The sequence below is a fragment of the Ranitomeya imitator genome, chromosome 2 (genome assembly GCF_032444005.1).
Source record: "Ranitomeya imitator isolate aRanImi1 chromosome 2, aRanImi1.pri, whole genome shotgun sequence".
Lineage (NCBI taxonomy): Eukaryota > Metazoa > Chordata > Amphibia > Anura > Dendrobatidae > Ranitomeya > Ranitomeya imitator.
Genome location: NC_091283.1, coordinates 730193 through 751988, shown reverse-complemented (window position 1 = coordinate 751988; position 21796 = coordinate 730193). Strand labels below are relative to the sequence as shown.

At 48.0% G+C, this 21796-nt stretch overlaps 1 protein-coding gene across 1 annotated transcript in view; it reads right to left on the bottom strand.

Moving 5' to 3' along the window:
• Positions 1 to 255: 255 nt before the first annotated feature.
• BCORL1 (BCL6 corepressor like 1) overlaps positions 256 to 21796 on the bottom strand; it is a 191251-nt gene continuing 169710 nt past the window's right edge. Inside the window, exon 14 of the mRNA XM_069746077.1 lies at positions 256 to 1285. Coding sequence (XP_069602178.1) covers positions 1015 to 1285 — 271 coding nt within the window. The 3' untranslated portion in view covers positions 256 to 1014. The remainder of the gene's footprint in view (positions 1286 to 21796) is intronic.

The window sequence follows — 21796 nt, the reverse complement described above, 5'->3', positions numbered from 1 at the left end:
TGGATTGTCCAGACGTCAGATAAGTGTTTTTTAGTTGTATTTTTGTTTTTTTAGCACCCGTACAATAAAACTGTACCATTTACAATAAAAAGAAAAATCTCAGTTCAAAACAAGTTAAAGTGGCGCGTGTTTGACGGCGCGACACGCGGCCGGCGCCCCACCGCACAGGAGGGGCTCTCGTGACTTTAGTTTTACTTTTCCTTTCCAGGAAGCGAACACTCACACACTTTTTTTGTAATTTTTTTCTTCTTTTTTACTTTCACTCCAAATTTCATTTTTTCTTTTAAAATTAGCATTTACTATAAAAAGTACGAAGCGTTGGATGAAGCGGGAAGAGGAGCCCTGAGGACAATCACACACATTTCCTCCTCCCCGGTCTCTAGCCATGCGGTCTATGGTTTCGCCATGGACTGAAGCATCTAGTGGTGCTGGCATGGACTGAAGAGCGCGACCACGACCAGCGGTCGTCACCGTCAGTGTGAGTCCCAGATCGTCCCAACAGCCTCCCCATGTGACATGTTATCAGTAGGCGCGCACAATGCTTGGAGCCAGTGGGCCACGTTCCTGCAGGATATGCGGCTCGAGTCTGCTCAGCCCTGCTCCCATGATCCTCAATATCACCATCACCGGTTTTATAGTATATATTTCATAAAGGGACTGATTGGAAAGAAAAGTTGAAGGATTCTCCTTGGCTCTATGATTGTCTACCCTTCAGGTCATCCATTGTGTCGTTAGATGAACCAGTGCATTACTCACAGATGTCTGAACGTAGCCAAACATTTCAGATGGAGGTGATCTAGGAGTTCCCGGCGTCCATCCTCCAACCCTGTGCGTATAATCTCATCCCCACGGTAGAAGCATAGAATAGATGGTCCATGGCAGATAGACGGGAAATAAGAGCACAGCCAGCCATGGCAATCACCGCTGCGGGCGCTGCAGGAGCCGACTTTTCTTGCTCTCGGTTATTGCCTGTGACGCAGCTGAATGGTCTTGCACGTGACTTCTCCTCATCTGTCAGCTGTCGACACTCTGAAATTCCACAGCGGAGCCCAGGAGCTTAGCCAGTTCTGGCCCGTATTTCACCAGCTCTACCATTTCTCCACAGTCCTGCGGCCAGTAATCAGTGCCCTCGGTGGGTGTCAAGATCTGGCTGGTGAACACCTGTCGCGTGAACTCTTTCTTTTGCATGCTGACAATTTCAAAGTTAGGATATCGCGCCTGGAAAATCCGGGAGGATAACTTCAGCCTCTTCAGCACATCGGACACCAGGAACCAGTTACTAGGTCTGTGAAGAGAAAAGAAGCGAAGACTATCAGGAGCGAAGAGGAGAGAAAAGGAGTGAAGACTATCAGGAGCGAAGAGAAGAGAAAAGGAGCGAAGACAATAAGGAGCGAAGAAAAGAGAAAAGGAGCGAAGACAATCAGGAGCGAAGAGAAGAGAAAAAGAGCAGAGACGATCAGGACCAAAGAGAAAAGTACCGAAGAGAAAAGGATCGAAGAGGATCAGGAGCGAAGAGAAAAGGAGCGAAGACAATCAGGAGCGAAGAGAAGAGAAAAGGAGCGAAGACGATCAGGAGCGAAGAGAAGAGAAAAGGAGCGAAGACGATCAGGAGCGAAGAGAAGAGAAAAGGAGCGAAGACAATCAGGAGCGAAGAGAAGAGAAAAGGAGCGAAGACAATCAGCAGCGAAGAGAAGCGAAAAGGAGCAAAGACGATCAGGAGTGAAAAGAAGAGAAAAGGAGCAAAGACGATCAGGAGCAAAAAGAAGAGCGCAGGGCCACCCCGCTCTCTTCCTGGTTTACATGGATATTTACAAAATTCTTGTGTGCGGGGTATGCCCTGCTGCGGACAATCGTTTAACGACTTCTGTGCCAGGCTACATTGTTCCTTCAAGGCCAGACACAGTGACACTGGTATATGTATGAGCTAAAGATACTACTGGTAAGATTATACATCATGATCAGACGCAATGTAATGGCCTGATCACCGATATCATCATTACCACTGTTCTCGGCAACACATCCAAGTTATACGAGGTGGGGCAATGTGCTGCTGAGAAAGAGGATGATTAGAAAAGCTTGAAAATTATACACCAGAAGAAGCGTTTGATTACGGTCTTGTTTACAAGGCACAATTATCAGAAAGTGAGTGTTACCAGATTATCGGCCCGTATAAATAAGCCTTACTCAAAAATAGAACTAAAGACACGATAAACAGAATGATGGCAGCTGATCCAGCTGATAACGATGGGTGCGGCCAACTGATGTGTATAGGGGCCCCGCACAGATGATTGTCGGGGGAGTTAAGGATCGACAGTGTCCAATTTCGGACTATCAATCCTCTTGATATCCCAGTTGTAAGATGGCATCCAAAATGTCTGACAGCAGCTAACCCTAAGGAAAGGCAGAAACATCTAAAGCAAAACTGGGAAACGTTCGGCACACATCCGACCCTCTGGTTGTTCCAGTGCAGCCCACGGGAAGAAACAGCGAAAGGCCTGAAGACAGTGGCCCACGGGCCTCACCATCCCCTCCACAGCCTGCGTAATGATATCACCACTATCTGCAGCTCAGGATACAATCAGCGGTGAACACATTGGAGGAGGATGGAGCCGCCAGCTCTTTCTTCCACCAATCAGTGCAACTGAAACAGCAGATGCGATGACGTCACTACATGGCGCCTGCTGTGCGGAGTCAGTGCATCGGAGACCGGAGCAGTGCGGCAGGGGTAACGGGAGTAAGATCAGTGTAGGTTTTGTTTATTTTTCATGTGGGGGCCTCACACTGTACACAAGAGGCTACGTGGGGGATCATACTATATACATGAGATTATGTGGGGCTCATACTGTGTATAGGAGGTTGTAGCAAGAACATACTGTATATAGGAGGCTATGTGGGGGGCTCACACTGTACACAGGAGGCTATGTGGGAGCCTCACACTGTACACAGGAGGCTATGTGGGGGGCTCACACTGTACACAGGAGGCTATGTGGGGGCCTCACACTGTATATAGGCTATGTGGGAGCCTCACACTGTATATAGGAGGCTACGTGGGGGCCTCACACTGTACACAAGAGGCTACGTGGGGGATCATACTATATACATGAGATTATGTGGGGCTCATACTGTGTATAGGAGGTTGTAGCAAGAACATACTGTATATAGGAGGCTATGTGGGGGGCTCACACTGTACACAGGAGGCTATGTGGGGGGCTCACACTGTACACAGGAGGCTATGTGGGAGCCTCACACTGTACACAGGAGGCTATGTGGGGGGCTCACACTGTACACAGGAGGCTATGTGGGGGCCTCACACTGTATATAGGCTATGTCGGAGCCTCACACTGTATATAGGAGGCTATGTGGGAGCCTCACACTGTACACAGGAGGCTATGTGGGAGCCTCACACCGTACACAGGAGGCTATGTGGGGGCCTCATACTGTATATAGGCTATGTGGGGGCCTCACACTGTACATAGGAGGCTATGTGGGGGCCTCACACTGTACGCAGGAGGCTATGTGGGAGCCTCACACTGTACGCAGGAGGCTATGTGGGAGCCTCACACTGTACACAGGAGGCTATGTGGGGGCCTCACACTGTATATAGGAGGCTATGTGGGGGCTCATACTGTATATAGGGGGCTATGTGAGGCTCATACAGTATATAAAGGTGTTGGGGGGTCTTACTGCATGTCAGGAAATATGAAGAATGTCAGGTTGTCCCAATTACACTTCCGGAACTTTCCACTGCATTCACTGGCACAAGCCTGCTTGTAATCCTGTGTCCCTCTGCCCCCATTAGGTCTGTGTAAAGTACACACACGGCAGCTTCATCAACCGTTCAGCCCCCTTCAATCTACCTGTGTAATTCTCCTCACTCAGCAGATCGCCGACACCTATGAGGCCAACAGTAAACCTGATGTGCGGAAGCCAGTCACCGCTGGAGAGGGGGTAAGCCATCAACCAGCCCCAGTGCCCCTGCCAGCCGACTAACCGGAGGCCCTGTCCCCTTTGCCAACAACACCAGACCTACATCCAACCCTCACAAGTGTTTTTCCTGCAATAGTACTGGCCATATCAGCGCAACCTGTCCAGAAAAGCAGAAGAACCCCCAGCCAAGGCCCCAGGGCCTAATGCAGCAGTTCTTTTGGTAGGTGGGGCGGTTGTGAGGGTGTGTGACAATGTGCAGCACGTTACCGTGGGGGGCCATGTCACTAGAGGCCTCAACAAACCATCATCCGACCCGAACTGACGGCCCCTGAAGAGATCATTCCAGGGAAAACTCTACCTGTCACCGGGATTGGGGGCATCCGCTGACCCTTGGCGATGGCCCGGGTTTTTATAGATTGAGGTGTCGGGAGCGGGGTGGTCTGAAAACTTGCCCTCCGACATTTTGGGGACTGATTTGGGGAGAATGTCTGCCGATTATGTCCCTGACCCCCCCACTCAATCTGATACTAAGGGTGATGCTAATGCTGTGAAATGGCATGCATTGCTTGCGAGTGATTTACCTGACAATGCTTTAATGCGTAATGATGATGAGGATGATGTAAATGTGAATGTTTTACCTGCTAACCATTTATCTCCTAATGATGATGTGTCTACAGGTGCAGAGGTGCTCAGCCACGTCACTCTGTGGGGTGAAATGGCTGAGGAACCCCTAACAGGAGCAAGCGACGGTGCTAAGGGAAATGGGGAGATGCATGGGAACCGTGAGGAAGATGATGCCGTGCAACTGACCAGTGCCACAGAGGAAGGTAACTGGCCCATAAGTAGCACTGCCCCCGAGGTGTTGGGGAAGGATGGGGAGGTAGAGCCCATAGCAGCGCCGGCTGATGGGTCTGTGAAGCTGCTGTCACCTGCAGTCAGAGTGCCCGGAATGCAGATAACTTTCTGCCTTCCGGACCCTCCTTAGTCACAAGGGTTACTGAACCGGAAATGGACCCAGAGCAGGTCCCAGAGGGTTTCCGTGGGGAAGGGACCCTGCCGTCGCTTCTGGCTTCCCCCAGCCAGGAGTTTCAGGCCGCTCTGCGCACAGATGCGAGCCTAGAGACTTTGAGACATCTCGCCGAGACGCCCACCTCCGTGACTGAGGAGGAGAGTGTGTTCTGGAAATGAGGGAGGTTATACTGGGAGACAGTTCCCAGTAAATCCCAAAAGAAGTGGTTGAGGAAAAGACAGCTGGTTGTTCCATACCAATTCAGGGGTTGCCCAAGAGATCCTGCTCACTGGACACTTGGGGATCAGCAAGACTAACGCCCGGCTGTCTCAACACTTCTATTGGCCTAAGATGGGGACAGATGTGTCAAACTACTGCCGCTCCTGTGTCACCTGTCAAAGAGTGGGGAAGGCGAGGCCTGCTCTTAAGGCTCCCCTGATCCCGTTGCCAGTGATAGAGGAGCCTTTCCAGAGGATCGCGGTGGACATTGTGGGCCCGCTGGCCGTCCCCTGCAGCTCTGGAAAGCGATATATCCTTACTTTGGTAGACTACTTTACCCGGTACCCAGAGGCAGTAGCTCTGTCGTCAACTAGGGCAAATAAGATGGCGGATACCCTGTTGGCCATCTTTTCACGGGTAGGATTTCCTAGGGAAATGCTTACTGATCAAGGGACCCAATTCATGTCTCGCCTAATGGAGGCTCTCTGTAAGAGAATGCAGGTGAAGCACCTGGTATCGAGTGCGTATCACCCACAGACCAATGGCTTGTGTGAACGCTTCAACGGTACCCTCAAACAGATGCTACGCATGCTGGTTGAGACCCAAGGGCGCGACTGGGAACAGTACCTCCCACACCTGCTGTTCGCTTACCGAGAGGTTCTGCAGGCCTCGACGGGGTTCTCTCCTTTCGAGCTCCTGTACGGCAGGCAAGTCCGGAGACCCCTTGGGTTGGTAAGGGAATCCTGGGAAGAAGAGCCAAACCTTTCAGAAGTGTCCACCGTGGAGCATATCATGCGCTTCAGTGACAAGATGCAGACCTTGACGCAGTTGGTGCATAACAACATGACACACTCTCAAGCTGACAAGAAGCACTGGTACGACCAGAACTCCCGGGAGCGGACCTACCATGTGGGTCAGAAGGTGTGGGTACTGGTCCCTGTACCAAAGGATAAGCTTCAGGCAGCCTGGGAAGGCGCGTACGTCGTACACAAACAGCTTAACCCAGTCACCTACGTGGTCACTCTCGACCACGCCCGGGGTAGGCGCAAAGCTTTCCTCGTCAATATGATGAAGGCTCATCACGAACGGGACGCCTGCGTCCTAACGGTCTGCAACCTGCCCGAAGATGGGGATGAAGACCCCCATCCTGGACATGCTGGCCCAAGCCAAGGCCGGCGGGTCCATCAAGGACGTGGACGTAAGCGCCTTGTGAACCGAACCCCAGCGGTCGCAGCTGCGGACCACACTGGAACCATTCCGGGTCATGTTCTCCAACCGACCTGAAAGGACTCAGTTAGCGGTTGACGAGGTGGACACCGGGAATCACGCCCCACTATGGCAGACACCCTATCAGATCTCTGACGAGGTGCAGCAGGTTATGAGCTAGGAGGTCAATGAGATGTTACAGCTGGGGGTGATTCAACGGTCCAAAAGCGCGTGGGCCTCACTTGTAGTCCTCGTGCCAAAGAAGGACCGGACCTCCCGGTTCTGCGTGGACTACAGGGGGCTCAACGCCATCACAGCCTCAGATGCGCACCCAATGCCGCGTATCGAGGAGCTGCTTGAGCGGTTAGCTGGTGCAAAACATTTTTCCATAATAGATCTGAGTAGGGGAAACTGGCAGATTCCCCTAAGCCCCGAGCCGCAGGAGAAGTCCGCCTTTATCACACCCTTCGGACTGTATGAGTCAACGGTCATGCCATTTGGCATGAAGAATGCCCCTGTCACTTTCCAGCGGATGGTCAACCACCTGCTTCAGGGACTTGAGAAGTACGCTGTGGCGTACCTGGATGACATTACCGTCTTCAGTCTCTCCTGGAAGAAACACCTGCAGCATCTCCAGGAGGTGCTCAGGCGAATTCACCAAGCAGGCCTGACCATCCAGCCGGGAACATGCCAGATGAGTATGAGCGAGGTCCACAACCTGGGTAGGCGGGGGTTCTATTTAAGGCCACAGCCTGGGAAAGTGGATGCAATCACGTCCTGGCCCACCCCCAGGACCAAGAAGCAGGTGGTTTCTTTCCTGGGCACTGTAGGGTACTATAGGCGCTTTGTACAAGACTATAGTAGCCTGGCAAAACCTATGACGGACCTCACCAGGAAGAAGCTATCCCAAACAGTCGACTAAACAGACAGCTGTGAGGTGGCCTTCCGGGCTGTGAAAGTAGCCCTGAACAGAGCTCCGGTGCTAAAAGCAGTCGACAGCATTTGGATGTTCTTTGTACAGACTGACGCCAACAAATTTAGCCTCAGTGCTATGCTCAGCCAGGTGGACTCAGGGAAAAATGAGCACCCCATGTTGTACCTGAGCCGGAAGCTTCTGCCGAGGGAAGTGGCCTACTCCACCATAGAGAAGGAGTGCCTGGCCATGGTCTGGGCCCTTCAACGTTTGCAGCCCTACCTGTACGGTCGCACCTTCATTGTGGTAACCGACTACAACCCCTGAGCTGGCTGCACACCGTGTCTGGTACCAACGGAAGGTTGCTACGCTGGAGCCTTGCCCTCCAGCATGACGACTTTACAGTCAAACAAAAAAAGGGCAACGAGCATGGCAATGCAACCAGGTTGTCCCGGCGGGGCGAGCCTGCCGAGGTGCGCATGGAGGAGTACCAAAAGGTCCTGCCTCCGTAGCGCAGTCCAAAAGGGGGAGGTGTCATGAAATATGATGTAAGCCTCATTGACCCTAATGTACCACAGAGGAACACGGCAATCCAATGTCTTTGTGTATCTCAGATCACATATAATGGAGCAGAATACTCATAGAAGCAGGAATCCTACATTTTTGGCATTTACATCGGGGTAGCTACCCACTGGTTTGTTTTGAAACTTTTGTGTCTAGCAGGAGCCAAGAAACAGATTTCAATCCAACCGAGCCAGCCAGCCACGGCATGTTAAGTCTTAACTGAAAGGAAAACTCGTAAGCAAACCTATGATAGTCCTGTGTCATCCTACGCAGGCAGAGTTATGGCTTTCATAAGGTTTCAGTAATTTCTGAAAAGGGGAGTACACTCCATAGCTCCGCCCACCCAGAAGCAGGTCTAAGAATAGCAGGCTCATTTAGACTGTGTTCAGACCTGAGGAGGACCGCATATACCATCCATGCTGGGGACTGGATCTCTGCAATTGGGAACCCCTCCCCCAATCCACATGGCGTACCAGTAACTAAGATCTGTAAGTTCATCTTTTAATCTCTTTATTTTGTCATTGTTGTACATATTGTAATTGTCTCATTTTGTAACATCTTTTTATACTTTTGCAAACACTGCCTATTTCTTTTTAGAGTACAATCTATAAAAGTTTACTAGCTTTGTTCCCTTGCTCTAAACGTACCGCCACGTCCTCCGACTAAGTCAACGCTGACTGGGTTGGCTCCTGACCCGGTATTAATCATAAGAACTAGGAGCTGGTGGCAGCCAAGTGTTCTGGGATTTTGGGAGACTCTGGCAGTGACGGACAGAGATTTATAAGTGTATGTCCTGCCTGAGACTGGGAATAGTTATATCGCCCTCACTGCAGTGTGCCCAATAGCCAGGACAAGGCAAGGCGGCCCTGCTGGAGACTACTTATCCTAGGTGTAGTTCCCTGACTGACCTGAGGGTAAGGGGGGCGCCAGAGAGCTGCAAGTTCCAAACTGGAACTGGACAGTGGGATATAATAAATTCCCTGACGAACTGGGGGCAAGCAAACACACCCAGTTCATGACAGTGATACAGTCTGCTGAGCCGTGTATCTAATCCTATCCTGTGTGATACTGTCTGCAGAGCTGTGTATCTAATCCTATCCTGTGTGATACTGTCTGCTGAGCCGTGTATCTAATCCTATCCTGTGTGATACTGTCTGCAGAGCCGTGTATCTAATCCTATCCTGTGTGATACTGTCTGCAGAGCCGTGTATCTAATCCTATCCTGTGTGTTACTGTCTGCTGAGCCGTGTATCTAATCCTCTCCTGTGTGATACTGACTGCTGAGCAGTGTATCTAATCCTCTCCTGTGTGATACTGACTGCTGAGCTGTGTATCTAATCCTGTCCTGTGTGATACTGACTGCTGAGCCGTGTATCTAATCCTATCCTGTGTGTTACTGTCTGCTGAGCCGTGTATCTAATCCTCTCCTGTGTGATACTGTCTGCAGAGCCGTGTATCTAATCCTATCCTGTGTGATACTGTCTGCTGAGCCGTGTATCTAATCCTATCCTGTGTGATACTGACTGCTGAGCCGTGAATCTAATCCTATCCTGTGTGATACTGACTGCTGAGCCGTGTATCTAATCCTATCCTGTGTGTTACTGTCTGCAGAGCCGTGTATCTAATCCTATCCTGTGTGATACTGTCTGCAGAGCTGTGTATCTAATCCTATCCTGTGTGATACTGTCTGCAGAGCTGTGAATCTAATCCTATCCTGTGTGATACTGTCTGCAGAGCTGTGTATCTAATCCTCTCCTGTGTGATACTGTCTGCTGAGCTGTGTATCTAATCCTCTCCTGTGTGATACTGACTGCTGAGCCGTGTATCTAATCCTTTCCTGTGTGATACTGTCTGCTGAGCTGTGTATCTAATCCTATCCTGTGTGATACTGACTGCTGAGCCGTGTATCTAATCCTTTCCTGTGTGATACTGTCTGCTGAGCTGTGTATCTAATCCTATCCTGTGTGATACTGTCTGCTGAGCTGTGTATCTAATCCTATCCTGTGTGATACTGACTGCTGAGCCGTGTATCTAATCCTATCCTCTGTGATACTGACTACTGAGCTGTGTATCTAATCCTATCCTGGGTGATACTGACTGCTGAGCCGTGTATCTAATCCTCTCATGTGTAATACTGACTGCTGAGCTGTGTATCTAATCCTCTCCTGTGTGATACTGACTGCTGAGCCGTGTATCTAATCCTATCCTGTGTGATACTGTCTGCTGAGCTGTGTATCTAATCCTACCATGTGTGATACTTACTGCTGAGCCGTGTATCTAATCCTATCCTATGTGATACTTTCTGCAGAGCCATGTATCTAATCCTCTCCTGTGTGATACTGTCTGCTGAGCCGTGTATCTAATCCTCTCCTGTGTGATACTGTCTGCTGAACTGAGTATCTAATCCTATCCTGTGTGATACTGACTGCTGAAATGTGTATCTAATCCTATCCTGTGTGATACTGTCTGCTGAGCCGTGTATCTAATCCTATCCTGTGATACTGTCTGCTGAGCTGTGTATCTAATCCTATCCTGTGTGATACTGTCTGCAGAGCTGTGTATCTAATCCTATCCTGTGTGATACTGTCTGCAGAGCTGTGAATCTAATCCTATCCTGTGTGATACTGTCTGCTGAGCCGTGTATCTAATCCTATCCTGTGATACTGTCTGCAGAGCTGTGTATCTAATCCTATCCTGTGTGATACTGTCTGCAGAGCTGTGTATCTAATCCTATCCTGTGTGATACTGTCTGCAGAGCTGTGAATCTAATCCTATCCTGTGTGATACTGACTGCTGAGCTGTGTATCTAATCCTCTCCTGTGTGATACTGTCTGCAGAGCTGTGTATCTAATCCTCTCCTGTGTGATACAGTCTGCTGAGCCGTGTATCTAATCCTCTCCTGTGTGATACTGTCTGCTGAGCCGTGTATCTAATCCTCTCCTGTGTGATACTGACTGCTGAGCCGTGTATCTAATCCTTTCCTGTGTGATACTGTCTGCTGAGCTGTGTATCTAATCCTATCCTGTGTGATACTGACTGCTGAGCCGTGTATCTAATCCTTTCCTGTGTGATACTGTCTGCTGAGCTGTGTATCTAATCCTATCCTGTGTGATACTGACTGCTGAGCCGTGTATCTAATCCTATCCTCTGTGATACTGACTACTGAGCTGTGTATCTAATCCTATCCTGGGTGATACTGACTGCTGAGCCGTGTATCTAATTCTCTCATGTGTAATACTGACTGCTGAGCTGTGTATCTAATCCTCTCCTGTGTGATACTGACTGCTGAGCCGTGTATCTAATCCTATCCTGTGCGATACTGTCTGCTGAGCTGTGTATCTAATCCTACCATGTGTGATACTTACTGCTGAGCTGTGTATCTAATCCTCTCCTGTGTGATACTGACTGCTGAGCCGTGTATCTAATCCTATCCTGTGTGATACTGTCTGCTGAGCTGTGTATCTAATCCTACCATGTGTGATACTGACTGCTGAGCTGTGTATCTAATCCTATCCTATGTGATACTTTCTGCAGAGCTATGTATCTAATCCTCTCCTGTGTGATACTGTCTGCTGAGCCGTGTATCTAATCCTCTCCTGTGTGATACTGTCTGCTGAACTGAGTATCTAATCCTATCCTGTGTGATACTGACTGCTGAAATGTGTATCTAATCCTATCCTGTGTGATACTGTCTGCTGAGCCGTGTATCTAATCCTATCCTGTGTGATACTGTCTGCTGAACTGAGTATCTAATCCTATCCTGTGTGATACTGACTGCTGAAATGTGTATCTAATCCTATCCTATGTGATACTTTCTGCAGAGCTATGTATCTAATCCTATCCTATGTGATACTGTCTGCAGAGCTGTGTATCTAATCCTATCCTGTGTGATACTGACTGCTGAAATGTGTATCTAATCGTACCATGTGTGATACTGACTGCTGAGTCGTGTATCTAATCCTATCCTGTGTGATACTGACTGCTGAGCCGTGTATCTAATCCTCTCCTGTGTGATACTGTCTGCTGAACTGAGTATCTAATCCTATCCTGTGTGATACTGACTGCTGAAATGTGTATCTAATCCTATCCTGTGTGATACTGTCTGCTGAGCCGTGTATCTAATCCTATCCTGTGTGATACTGTCTGCTGAACTGAGTATCTAATCCTATCCTGTGTGATACTGTCTGCTGAGCCGTGAATCTAATCCTCTCCTGTGTGATACTGACTGCTGAGCTGTGTATCTAATCCTACCATGTGTGATACTGACTGCTGAGCTGTGTATCTAATCCTCTCCTGTGTGATACTGACTGCTGAGCCGTGTATCTAATCGTACCATGTGTGATACTGTCTGCTGAGCTATGTATCTAATCCTCTCCTGTGTGATACTGACTGCTGAGCCGTGTATCTAATCCTATCCTGTGTGTTACTGTCTGCAGAGCTGTGTATCTAATCCTATCCTGTGTGATAATGTCTGCAGAGCTGTGTATCTAATCCTATCCTGTGTGATACTGTCTGCAGAGCTGTGTATCTAATCCTATCCTGTGTGATACTGTCTGCAGAGCTGTGTATCTAATCCTCTCCTGTGTGATACTGTCTGCTGAGCTGTGTATCTAATCCTCTCCTGTGTGATACTGACTGCTGAGCCGTGTATCTAATCCTTTCCTGTGTGATACTGTCTGCTGAGCTGTGTATCTAATCCTATCCTGTGTGATACTGACTGCTGAGCCGTGTATCTAATCCTTTCCTGTGTGATACTGTCTGCTATCCTATCCTGTGTGATACTGACTGCTGAGCCGTGTATCTAATCCTATCCTGTGTGATACTGTCTGCTGAGCTGTGTATCTAATCCTACCATGTGTGATACTTACTGCTGAGCTGTGTATCTAATCCTATCCTATGTGATACTTTCTGCAGAGCTATGTATCTAATCCTATCCTATGTGATACTGTCTGCAGAGCTGTGTATCTAATCCTATCCTGTGTGATACTGTCTGCTGAGCCGTGTATCTAATCCTCTCCTGTGTGATACTGTCTGCTGAACTGAGTATCTAATCCTATCCTGTGTGATACTGACTGCTGAAATGTGTATCTAATCCTATCCTATGTGATACTGTCTGCAGAGCTGTGTATCTAATCCTATCCTGTGTGATACTGACTGCTGAAATGTGTATCTAATCGTACCATGTGTGATACTGACTGCTGAGTCGTGTATCTAATCCTATCCTGTGTGATACTGACTGCTGAGCCGTGTATCTAATCCTCTCCTGTGTGATACTGACTGCTGAGCCGTGTATCTAATCGTACCATGTGTGATACTGTCTGCTGAGCTATGTATCTAATCCTCTCCTGTGTGATACTGTCTGCTGAGCCGTGTATCTAATCCTCTCCTGTGTGATACTGTCTGCTGAGCTGTGTATCTAATCCTCTCCTGTGTGATACTGACTGCTGAGCCGTGTATCTAATCGTACCATGTGTGATACTGTCTGCTGAGCTATGTATCTAATCCTCTCCTGTGTGATACTGTCTCATGAGCCGTGTATCTAATCCTCTCCTGTGTGATACTGTCTCATGAGCCGTGTATCTAATCCTCTCCTGTGTGATACTGTCTCATGAGCTGTGTATCTAATCCTCTCCTGTGTGATACTGTCATGAGCCGTGTATCTAATCCTCTCCTGTGTGATACTGACTGCTGAGCTGTGTATCCAATCCTCTCCTGTGTGATACTGTCTCATGAGCCGTGTATCTAATCAACCCTAAGATGTATAACTATGCGCTTAATTGTAAAACTCTGGGCAAAACCGTCAATGAAAAAGACCTGGGTGTATGGGTGGATGACAAACTCATATTTAGCGGCCAGTGTCAGGCAGCTGCTACAAAGGCAAATAAAATAATGGGATGCATTAAAAGAGGCATAGATGCTCATGAGGAGAACATAATTTTACTTTAATATTTGCCTTTGTAGCAGCTGCCTGACACTGGCCACTGAATATGAGTTTGTCATCCACCCATACAGCCAGGTCTTTTTCATTGACGGTTTTGCCCAGAGTTTTACAATTAAGCGCATAGTTATACATCTTAGGCCGGCTTCACACTCAGCGTATGAAAATACGGTCCGTATATTACGGCCGTAATACGCTGAAATGTCCCGAAAATAGTGGTCCGTAGCTCCTTCGTAGGCAGGGTGTGTCAGCGTTTTTTGCGCATGGCATCCTCCGTATGTAATCCGTATGGCATCCGTACTGCGTGGTTTTCTCGCAGGCTTGCAAAACCAACATACCGCCATAGAAATGATCCATGTGTCCCAAAAAGAAAAAAATATATATATATATATACTGTCATATATATATATATATATATATATATATATATATATATATATATATATATATATATATATAATGTCAGTAGACACATATATGTATATATATTACTATTTATTCCATCGCTATATAGCTTGAAAGCCGGTAATTCAATTACCGGCTTTTTCTTTCTCCTTCCTAAAACCCGACATGATATGAGACATGATTACATACAGTAAACCATGTCTTCTCTCCATTTTTTTTGGCAGATTCCACACTACTAATGTTAGTAGTGTGTATGTGCAAAATTTGGCCGTTCTAGCTCTTAAAATAAAGGGTTAAATGGCGGAAAAAATTGGCGTGGGTTCCCGCGCAATTTTCTCCGCCAGAGTAGTAAAGCCAGTGACTGAGGGCAGATATTAATAGCCTGGAGAGGGTCCACGGTTATTGCCCCCCCCCCCCCCTGGCTAAAAACATCTGCCCCCAGCCACCCCAGAAAAGGCACATCTGGAAGATGCGCCTATTCTGGCACTTGGCCACTCTCTTCCCATTCCCGTGTAGCGGTGGGATATGGGGTAATGAAGGGTTAATGCCACCTTGCTATTGTAAGGTGACATTAAGCCTAATTAATAATGGAGAGGCGTCAATTATGACACCTATCCATTATTAATCCAATTGTAGTAAAGGGTTAAAAAAACACACACACATTATTTAAAATTATTTTAATGAAATAAAAACAATGGTTGTTGGAGTATTTTATTCTACACCCAATCCAGTCACTGAAGACCCTCGTTCTGTGAAAGAAAAAACATAATAAACCAACAATATACTTACCCTCCGCAGATCTGTAACGTCCAACGATGTAAATCCTTCTGAAGGGGTTAAAACATTTTGCAGCAAGGAGCTTTGCTAATGCAATGCTACTCCCTGCAAAACCCCGGGGAATGAGTCTAAATATAGATCAATGAGCTATATTTAGCTTCATTTGCGGTGAGGCGCCCTCTGCTGGATGTTCATAGATCGTGGGAACTTTCCTAGAAAGCCTGGGAGCTTACAGAACGAGGGTCTTCAGTGACTGGATTGGGCGTAGAATAAAATACTCCAACAACCATTGTTTTTATTTCATTAAAATAATTTTAAATAATGTGTTTGTGTTTTTTAACCCTTTACTACAATTGGATTAATAATGGATAGGTGTCATAATTGACGCCTCTCCATTATTAATTAGGCTTAATGTCACCTTACAATAGCAAGGTGACATTAACCCTTCATTACCCCATATCCCACCGCTACACGGGAATGGGAAGAGAGTGGCCAAGTGCCAGGATAGGCGCATCTTCCAGATGTGCCTTTTCTGGGGTGGCTGGGGGCAGATATTTTTAGCCAGGGGGGGGCCAATAACCATGGACCCTCTCCAGGCTATTAATATCTGCCCTCAGTCACTGGCTTTACCACTCTGGCGGAGAAAATTGCGCGGGAGCCCACGCCAATTTTTTCCGCCATTTAACCCTTTATTTTAAGAGCTAGAACGGCCAAATTTTGCAGATACACACTACTGACATTAGTAATGTGGAATCTGCAAAAAAAATGGAGAGAAGACATGGTTTACTGTATGTAACCAGGTCTCATATCCTGTCGGGTTTTAGGAAGGAGAAAGAAAAAGCCGGTAATTGAATTATCGGCTTTCAAGCTGTATAGCGCTGGATGAAATATTAATATATATACATATATGTGTCTAATGACATATATATATATATACCTATTCTATGTGTACACATTTATTCTACCTATTCTACTGTAAGCTGTCAGTGTGATTTTACTGTACACCACACTGAATTACCGGCTTTTCTCTCTAACAGCGCTGCGTATTTCTCGCAAGTCACACTGCTGGTCCGTGTGTAATCCGTATTTTTCACGCTTCCATAGACTTTCATTGGCGTATTTCGTGCGCAGTACGGTGACAAACGCAGCATGCTGCGATTTTGTACGGCCGTAGAAGACTGTATAATAGTGATCAGTAAAATACGGCAGATAGGAGCAGGGGCATAGAGAATAATTGTGCCGTATTTTTTGCGAGTTTTACGCACGTAGTTTCTGCGCTCTTACGTCCGTAAAACTCGCAAGTGTGACGCCGGCCTTAGGGTTGATTAGATACACGGCTCATGAGACAGTATCACACATGGCAGGATTAGATACACAGCTCAGCAGTCAGTATCACACAGGAGAGGATTAGATACACGGCTCAGCAGTCAGTATCACACAGGAGAGAATTAGATACACGGCTCAGCAGTCAGTATCACACATGGTAGGATTAGATACATGGCTCAGCAGACAGTATCACACAGGAGAGGATTAGATACATGGCTCAGCAGTCAGTATCACACAGGATAGGATTAGATACATGGCTCAGCAGACAGTATCACACAGGAGAGGATTAGATACATGGCTCAGCAGTCAGTATCACACAGGATAGGATTAGATACATGGCTCAGCAGACAGTATCACACAGGAGAGGATTAGATACACGGCTCAGCAGTCAGTATCACACAGGAGAGGATTAGATACACGGCTCAGCAGTCAGTATCACACAGGAGGGGATTAGATACACAGCTCAGCAGTCAGTATCACACAGGATAGGATTAGATACATGGCTCAGCAGACAGTATCACACAGGAGAGGATTAGATACACGGCTCAGCAGTCAGTATCACACAGGATAGGATTAGATACACAGCTCAGCAGTCAGTATCACACAGGAGGGGATTAGATACACGACTCAGCAGTCAGTATCACACAGGAGAGGATTAGATACACAGCTCAGCAGTCAGTATCACACAGAAGGGGATTAGATACACAGCTCTGCAGACAGTATCACAGGATAGGATTAGATACACAGCTCAGCAGACAGTATCACACAGGATAGGATTAGATACACGGCTCAGCAGACAGTATCACACAGGATAGGATTAGATACACGGCTCAGCAGACAGTATCACACAGGATAGGATTAGATACACGGCTCAGCAGTCAGTATCACACAGGATAGGATTAGATATACGGCTCAGCAGTCAGTATCACACAGGATAGGATTAGATACACAGCTCAGCAGACAGTATCACACAGGATAGGATTAGATACACGGCTCAGCAGTCAGTATCACACAGGATAGGATTAGATACACAGCTCAGCAGTCAGTATCACACAGGAAGGGATTAGATACACGGCTCAGCAGACAGTATCACACAGGAAAGGATTAGATACACGGCTCAGCAGACAGTATCACACAGGAGAGGATTAGATACACGGCTCAGCAGTCAGTATCACACAGGAGGGGATTAGATACACAGCTCAGCAGTCAGTATCACACAGGAGAGGATTAGATACACGGCTCAGCAGTCAGTATCACACAGGATAGGATTAGATACACAGCTCAGCAGTCAGTATCACACAGGAGGGGATTAGATACACGACTCAGCAGTCAGTATCACACAGGAGAGGATTAGATACACAGCTCAGCAGTCAGTATCACACAGAAGGGGATTAGATACACAGCTCTGCAGACAGTATCACAGGATAGGATTAGATACACAGCTCAGCAGACAGTATCACACAGGATAGGATTAGATACACGGCTCAGCAGACAGTATCACACAGGATAGGATTAGATACACGGCTCAGCAGACAGTATCACACAGGATAGGATTAGATACACGGCTCAGCAGTCAGTATCACACAGGATAGGATTAGATATACGGCTCAGCAGTCAGTATCACACAGGATAGGATTAGATACACAGCTCAGCAGACAGTATCACACAGGATAGGATTAGATACACGGCTCAGCAGTCAGTATCACACAGGATAGGATTAGATACACAGCTCAGCAGTCAGTATCACACAGGAAGGGATTAGATACACGGCTCAGCAGACAGTATCACACAGGAAAGGATTAGATACACGGCTCAGCAGACAGTATCACACAGGAGAGGATTAGATACACGGCTCAGCAGTCAGTATCACACAGGAGAGGATTAGATACACGGCTCAGCAGTCAGTATCACACAGGATAGGATTAGATATACACGGCTCAGCAGTCAGTATCACACAGGATAGGATTAGATACACGGCTCAGCAGTCAGTATCACACAGGAGAGGATTAGATACACGGCTCAGCAGACAGTATCACACAGGATAGGATTAGATACACAGCTCAGCAGACAGTATCACACAGGATAGGATTAGATACACAGCTCAGCAGACAGTATCACACAGGATAGGATTAGATACACGGCTCAGCAGACAGTATCACACAGGATAGGATTAGATACACGGCTCAGCAGACAGTATCACACAGGATAGGATTAGATACACAGCTCAGCAGACAGTATCACACAGGATAGGATTAGATACACGGCTCAGCAGACAGTATCACACAGGATAGGATTAGATACACGGCTCAGCAGACAGTATCACACAGGATAGGATTAGATACACGGCTCAGCAGACAGTATCACACAGGATAGGATTAGATACACAGCTCAGCAGACAGTATCACACAGGATAGGATTAGATACACGGCTCAGCAGACAGTATCACACAGGATAGGATTAGATACACGGCTCAGCAGACAGTATCACACAGGATAGGATTAGATACACGGCTCAGCAGACAGTATCACACAGGATAGGATTAGATACACAGCTCAGCAGACAGTATCACACAGGATAGGATTAGATACACGGCTCAGCAGACAGTATCACACAGGATAGGATTAGATACACGGCTCAGCAGACAGTATCACACAGGATAGGATTAGATACACAGCTCAGCAGACAGTATCACACAGGAGAGGATTAGATACACGGCTCAGCAGACAGTATCACACAGGATAGGATTAGATACACGGCTCAGCAGACAGTATCACACAGGATAGGATTAGATACACGGCTCAGCAGACAGTATCACACAGGATAGGATTAGATACACGGCTCAGCAGTCAGTATAACACAGGATAGGATTAGATACACGGCTCAGCAGACAGTATCACACAGGATAGGATTAGATACACAGCTCAGCAGACAGTATCACACAGGAGGGGATTAGATACACGACTCAGCAGTCAGTATCACACAGGAGAGGATTAGATACACAGCTCAGCAGACAGTATCACACAGGAGGGGATTAGATACACGACTCAGCAGTCAGTATCACACAGGATAGGATTAGATACACGGCTCAGCAGACAGTATCACACAGGATAGGATTAGATACACGGCTCAGCAGTCAGTATCACACAGGAGGGGATTAGATACACGGCTCAGCAGTCAGTATCACACAGGAGAGGATTAGATACACGGCTCAGCAGTCAGTATCACACAGGATAGGATTAGATACACGGCTCAGCAGTCAGTATCACACAGGATAGGATTAGATACACGGCTCAGCAGACAGTATCACACAGGATAGGATTAGATACACAGCTCAGCAGACAGTATCACACAGGAGGGGATTAGATACACGACTCAGCAGTCAGTATCACACAGGAGAGGATTAGATACACAGCTCAGCAGACAGTATCACACAGGAGGGGATTAGATACACGACTCAGCAGTCAGTATCACACAGGAGAGGATTAGATACACGGCTCAGCAGACAGTATCACACAGGACAGGATTAGATACACGGCTCAGCAGACAGTATCACACAGGATAGGATTAGATACACAGCTCAGCAGACAGTATCACACAGGAGGGGATTAGATACACGACTCAGCAGTCAGTATCACACAGGAGAGGATTAGATACACAGCTCAGCAGACAGTATCACACAGGAGGGGATTAGATACACGACTCAGCAGTCAGTATCACACAGGATAGGATTAGATACACGGCTCAGCAGACAGTATCACACAGGATAGGATTAGATACACGGCTCAGCAGTCAGTATCACACAGGAGGGGATTAGATACACGGCTCAGCAGTCAGTATCACACAGGATAGGATTAGATACACGGCTCAGCAGTCAGTATCACACAGGATAGGATTAGATACACGGCTCAGCAGACAGTATCACACAGGACAGGATTAGATACACGGCTCAGCAGACAGTATCACACATGGGAGGCTAGAAGCTGGCATAGGCTGATCCTCAGATTGCTCCTATGTAGCTGAATTCCTGCATTGCTGAGCGCTGACCACAGGGGGCGCTCACAGCAGGCCGGCATCAGTAACCATAGAGGTCTCAAGGTTAGAGGTCTATGGTTACTATCCTGACGCATCGCTGACCCCTGATCAGCATTTGACAGCGGCATTTAACTAGTTAATAGCGGCGGGTGAATCGCGATTCCACACATCGTTATTGCGGGCACATGGCAGCTGTTCAGGCCGACCCCCGGAGCCCACATCACAGCAGGGGACCCGGCAGGAAGGCGATGTGCACACGTAGGAAATGTGCCACAGAATCTTCTGCACTAAATCTGCATCTCCTGGCAGAATCCGCAGGTGCGTTTTTCGAGCGCTTTTTGTTGTGCAGTTTTTGTGCAGATTTTACCACTGTGGATTTCTATAATGGAGGGTACAGAAACGCTGCAGAACTGCACAAAAAAAGTGACATGCACCTCTTTGAAATCTGCAGCGTTTCTGCCTGGATTTTTCTGCACCATGTGCACAGCTTTTTTTTGTTTCACATTGATTTACATTGTACTGTACATCACAGTGCAGTTCTGCACTAAATCTGCATCGTGTGCACATACCCTTATAGTACCGGGGAGGTCGGTAAGGGGTTAATGTATAAATATATGAGGGGACAGTACAAAGACCTTTCTGATGATCTTTTTAATCATAGACCTGAGACCGGGACAAGGGGGCATCCTCTACGTCTGGAGGAAAGAAGGTTTAGGCATAATAACAGACGCGGGTTCTTTACTGTAAGAGCAGTGAGACTATGGAACTCTCTGCCGTATGATGTTGTAATGAGTGATTCATTACTTACATTTAAGAGGGCACTGGATACATTTCTGGAAAAGTATAATGTTACAGGGTATATACACTAGATTCCTTGATAGGGCGTTGATCCAGGGAACTAGTCTGATTGCCGTATGTGGAGTCGGGAAGGAATTATTTCCCCAGTGTGGAGCTTACTCTTTGCACATGGGTTTTTTTTGCCTTCCTCTGGATCAACATGTTAGGGCATGTTAGGTTAGGCTATGGGGTGAACTAGATGGACTTATAGTCTTCCTTCACCCTTAACCCCACACAGCCGCCCCTCTCTGCGGCCCCCACACAGCCGCCCCTCTCTGCGGCCCCCACACAGCCGCCCCTCTCTGCGGCCCCCACACAGCCGCCCCTCTCTGCGGCCCCCACACAGCCGCCCCTCTCTGCGGCCCCCACACAGCCGCCCCTCTCTGCGGCCCCCACACAGCCGCCCCTCTCTGCCGCCCCCACACAGCCGCCCCTCTCTGCCGCCCCCACACAGCCGCCCCTCTCTACGGCCCCCACACAGCCGCCCCTCTCTGCGGCCCCCACACAGCCGCCCCTCTCTGCGGCCCCCACACAGCCGCCCCTCTCTGCGGCCCCCACACAGTCGCCCCTCTCTGCGGCCCCCACACAGCCGCCCCTCTCTGCGGCCCCCACACAGCCGCCCCTCTCTGCGGCCCCCACACAG